At 34.5% G+C, this 4,837-nt stretch overlaps 1 protein-coding gene across 1 annotated transcript in view; it reads right to left on the bottom strand.

Annotated features, from left to right (window-relative positions):
- Positions 1-166: 166 nt before the first annotated feature.
- Positions 167-4,837, bottom strand: part of LOC106461027 (phosphatidylinositol 4,5-bisphosphate 3-kinase catalytic subunit alpha isoform-like) — a 46,430-nt gene continuing 41,759 nt past the window's right edge. Inside the window, exon 18 of the mRNA XM_013920807.2 lies at positions 167-744. Coding sequence (XP_013776261.1) covers positions 483-744 — 262 coding nt within the window. The 3' untranslated portion in view covers positions 167-482. The remainder of the gene's footprint in view (positions 745-4,837) is intronic.

Consider the following 4,837-nt stretch of genomic DNA (forward strand, 5'->3'; position numbering starts at 1 on the left):
GATGAAGCTGTTTATGTATATATATATCATCTGGCAGCTGAAGCTGTTTATGTATATATATATCATCTGGCAGCTGAAGCTGTTTATGTGTATATACATATATATATATAATCTAGCAGCTGAAGCTATATATATACATAATCTAACAGCTGAACCTGTTTATATATATATATCATCTAGCAGCTGAAGCTATATATATATATATGTATATTATACATAATCTAGCAGCTGAATCTGTTTATATATATATCATCTAGTAGCTGAAGCTGTACAAGTCTAATTTTTTTTGTAACTAAAAACATTTTATTCCAATTGGGGATTTGTCTCAATAAAAACATCAAGAGTTCATAAGCTTGGTTTTATGAAAATCTGGAAACTGTTAAGCCTAGAGATAACAAGGCTGTCTAATGTTATGATTCATGTATCACATGAACATTATGTTTTAAGCTTATGAAATAAGTAACACTAAGTCTGGTTGGAGGTCACAGGTGTTTGACACTGTGGAAAAACCAGTCTAACTTTGTAGTCCAAGCACCACCATAAGCCTCAAAGAACTGGTTCTGAAAATACTGGAGTGCTTCTTCCTCTGTCTTCTCAACCTGTAAAGTCTTTCTTAAGTAACCAATGTCATCAATTGACTGTAGTTCTGGGATTCCTGTTGACAACATCATTGTGAAAAGTGTGATAAGTAGGTTGGCATGACGACGTAATACAAGATAGGCTTTACCACACAACTGTTGAAATCTGAAATTATATATATATATATATATAAATGATGTAAAAATAAATGTATATTCAATATAAACTATACAAAAATGTATCTAATGTATTCTAACACCTGCATGACTAACATGTTACCACTTTAATTAACCAGTATTCTAACACACAGGCATGTCTTATGTGTTATCACTTTAATTAACCAGTATTCTAAAACACCTGCATGTTTTATGTGTTAGTACTTTAATTAACCAGTATTCTAACACACCTGCATGTCTTATGTGTTATGACTTTAATTAACCAGTATTCTAAAACACCTGCATGTTTTATGTGTTAGTACTTTAATTAACCAGTATTCTAACACACCTGCATGTCTTATGTGTTATCACTTTAATTAACCAGTATTCTACAACACCTGCATGTTTATGTGTTAGCACTTTAATTAACTAGCATTCTAACACAACAGCATGTCTATCATGTTACTAATTTAATTATTCAGTATTCTAACACACCTGCATGTCTTACATGTTACTACTTTAATTAACTAGTATTCTAATGCCTACATATCTAAGATGTTAGTACTTTAATTAACCAGCATTCTACTATCTATACATCTTTCTTTATAAAATTATTTACCTCAAACATTGGAAACCTATTCTTCCAAGGTTATCAAGAGAGTGTCTTTAGAATTATAAGGGACTCACAGTGGTGGAAAAAAATTATTGCATTACCCAATTTTTCACACGTTTTTTTGGAATCATTGTCTGTTTTGAGGCCCTAATGCACATAAGTGCAACTGTGGTTCATGGATGATGGAGTACCGTCTAATTATTACATCAGCAGCTTTACAGGCTGTCTGGGTATTGCATCAGCAATTCTTACCGAGAGTCAGTTTAGAAGCCTATGTGCTATAACGTGCATGTGATGCTATCATAGCCAAGGGTTGGAAGTTAGCTCCACAGAAAAATACAATCGTTTCTTTGAGCAAAGACGGACTTTTGACAAGGTAAATTGTTAACAACAAAAAATTTAACTTGTCTACTGTGAGTCACTGAGTGCAAAGATATAAAGAAACTGGCTGTGTGGAGCATTATAAGGGAAGGGGCAGGAAGAAAGGTTCCACAGCAGCTGACAATTCTATTCTGAAATTCATAAGCCTACAAAATTATTAACTGTTGTTCAGCCTGTGTTCAGCTGGTCTCAAGAGGCCAAGAAAGAAGCCCCTCCTCACCAACAAGATGAGCCTCAACTGGACCAAAGATCATTCTGATTGGACTAAAGCAATGTGGAGTAAAGTGATCTTCTCAGGTGGATCAAAGTTCAACAGGTCTGATGGGAAGCAGTTTGTACAATGTTGGTGTGGAGAAGAATTTCATTCAGCGTGTTTCAACACAACTGTGAAGCATCCGCAGGGCCAGGTGATATCAAAAATGCATCTCTGGCCAGTGTATAGGATACCTATATTTTGTGAAAGGTACTGTCAATACATACAACTACATTGAGGTCCTAAAGACCTGGTTAAAGCCAACAATTTGGGATCACTTCTGTGGAGCTGACCAATGCACATTCCAGGATGACTACTCCATGCAACAGGGCTAAAAAGGTTGTAATATTTATGTATTATATGCAGTAAACATGAACTAAAAAGAAAATCTCAATCTACATGTCTTGAAAAGACATCTTAGATTTTATTTCATTACTTCAGGTAAAGGACTATCTTTGAAGAGAGAAGATCAACATACTATGCTGACCAAGCAACAGCCCACATCTCAACCCTATTGGAAACTGCTGGAAGTTAATAAGTAACAAAGTGCAAGAAATGAAACCAAGAAGCACCTTGGAACTGCAGGAAGCCCTAATCCATGTGTGGCATCATGAACTCACCCATGCCTACATTCAGTCCCTAGTGCACTCTATACCTCAGCAACTTCAAGTAGTTATCAAGGCCTAAAGGGGCACAACCAAATATTAAAACAAGAAACAGACACTGTGACCACGTTTGTCAATTACATTAGTGACATTATCTTTAAATCTAGGTTTTCTTACTCAGAGAACACTTTCGTACTTGCCAGTATATATTAATAATACATTTATCACAGTTGGTTTGTTAACAAAGAGGCACGTGTGTTTGAATGAATAAAATACGAGTCATCTTACACCACACAATGTTCATAACTGTCTTACACTAGTTCTAAAACTTCCACAATGCACAATCTCATAAAACATTACAGGAACCAAAAAAAGCATGAAAAAAATTGAATGGTGCAATAATTTGTTCCAAATGTCCTTTTTAAGTTAGATACAATTAGTAATTTTACATATTTACCAACCGATTAGCCAGTGGTTCTCATCTACTAACGGTACAAAACATTTTTTTTCCCTGTAATACCAATGTGTTGTTTATTGGATGGCTAGTTGATGTAGTAGTTACATTTACATACTTAACAAATTGTTATGGAGTGTGTGTATATACCTTTATATACTTTACATTTTAATAGCAAAAAGAGTTTATACATTTATATACTTTTCATTTTGATACAGAATGTGTATGTACTTTAAGAATGAGAAATTCTGTACAATGATAATATAAAACAACTTAACTTAGAGTATTGAATGTTTATACACCATACATTGTAATGAAGAGATATTTTGTATATATATACCATAAATTATAATAACGAGAAATTATGTACATTGAAATATCATATAACCTAATCTGGAGTTCTTTATATAATGTACAGTTTAAACTGTGGAGAGGTTCTGTACATTTACGTGTTACAAAAACTTCATCTAGAGTTTTTATACAGTTATGGGCCATACAATCTCACCTGGAGTTTTTTATACAGCTATGGGCCATAAAATCTCACCTGGAGTTTTTTTATACAGCTATGGGCCATATAATCTCACCTGGAGTTTTTTATACAGCTATGGGCCATACAATCTCACCTGGAGTTTTTTTTATACAGCTATGGGCCATACAATCTCACCTGGAGTTTTTTTATACAGCTATGGGCCATACAATCTCACCTGGAGTTTTTTTAATACAGCTATGGGCCATATAATCTCACCTGGAGTTTTTTTATACAGCTATGGGCCATATAATCTCACCTGGAGTTTTTTTTATACAGCTATGGGCCATATAATCTCATCTAGTTTTTTATACAATTATGCACCATATAATCTCATCTAGTTTTTATACAATTATGCACCATATAATCTCATCTAGTTTTTATACAATTATGCACCATATAATCTCATCTAGAGTTTTCATAAACTTATATACTGTAAAACCTCATATGGATAGTTTGTTTACATTTATAAACCAGATAATCTAATCTAGAGAAATATTTTATTTTCCACATAATATTAGGTCGTCAAGAAATTAATGTCGCATTTTGGAACACTTTCATTAACCATCACCCAAAAAATTTACATCACGTATAATAGTTAAACGAACTGCCTAAACATCATGTTAGTGTTGCCTATATAATGTGTAAAGTTTAGTATACTCTAATACCTTATAGTGATGGCACATGACGAGACACACGATCGGCATGTAATGCTGTTTGAATACAAGAAGGGAAACAATGCCTCTGTAGCCACAAAGAATATCAAAGAAGTTTATGGAAATGTTTTGAACGTTCGTAAGTGTCAATTTTTTAAGGCTAAAGTCACCTGAACAAAATTTGCTGAACCATCCCTATGATGGCAGGGGCCGACATGTTGGAATTGATATTGATGCTCTGAAGACGCTTGTTGAGTCTAACCAAAGGCAACACACTCGTGAAATGGTTCTGAAATTGCATGTCTCTCACGAAACAATGCGTAAACATCTAAGGAATATGGGAAAACTCCATAAAGAAGGTGCTTGGGTGCCTCATGAACTCTCCGATGATCGTTGCTTCGTCTCTTCTGGCGCGTAATCCGCGTGAACCATTTTTGGACAGAATTGTCACCGATAATGAAAAATGAATTCACTATGCGAATATTAAACGCCAAAAACAATGGCTCAGTCCTAGACAAAAAACACTTCCAACCCCAAAACCTGGACTTCCATCCGCAGAAAGTGATGCTTTGCATTTGGTGGGGCATCAAAGGTATAATTAATTTCGAACTCCTC

This window comes from Limulus polyphemus, unplaced genomic scaffold (assembly GCF_000517525.1).
Source record: "Limulus polyphemus unplaced genomic scaffold, Limulus_polyphemus-2.1.2 Scaffold883, whole genome shotgun sequence".
In the NCBI taxonomy this organism is placed as follows: domain Eukaryota; kingdom Metazoa; phylum Arthropoda; class Merostomata; order Xiphosura; family Limulidae; genus Limulus; species Limulus polyphemus.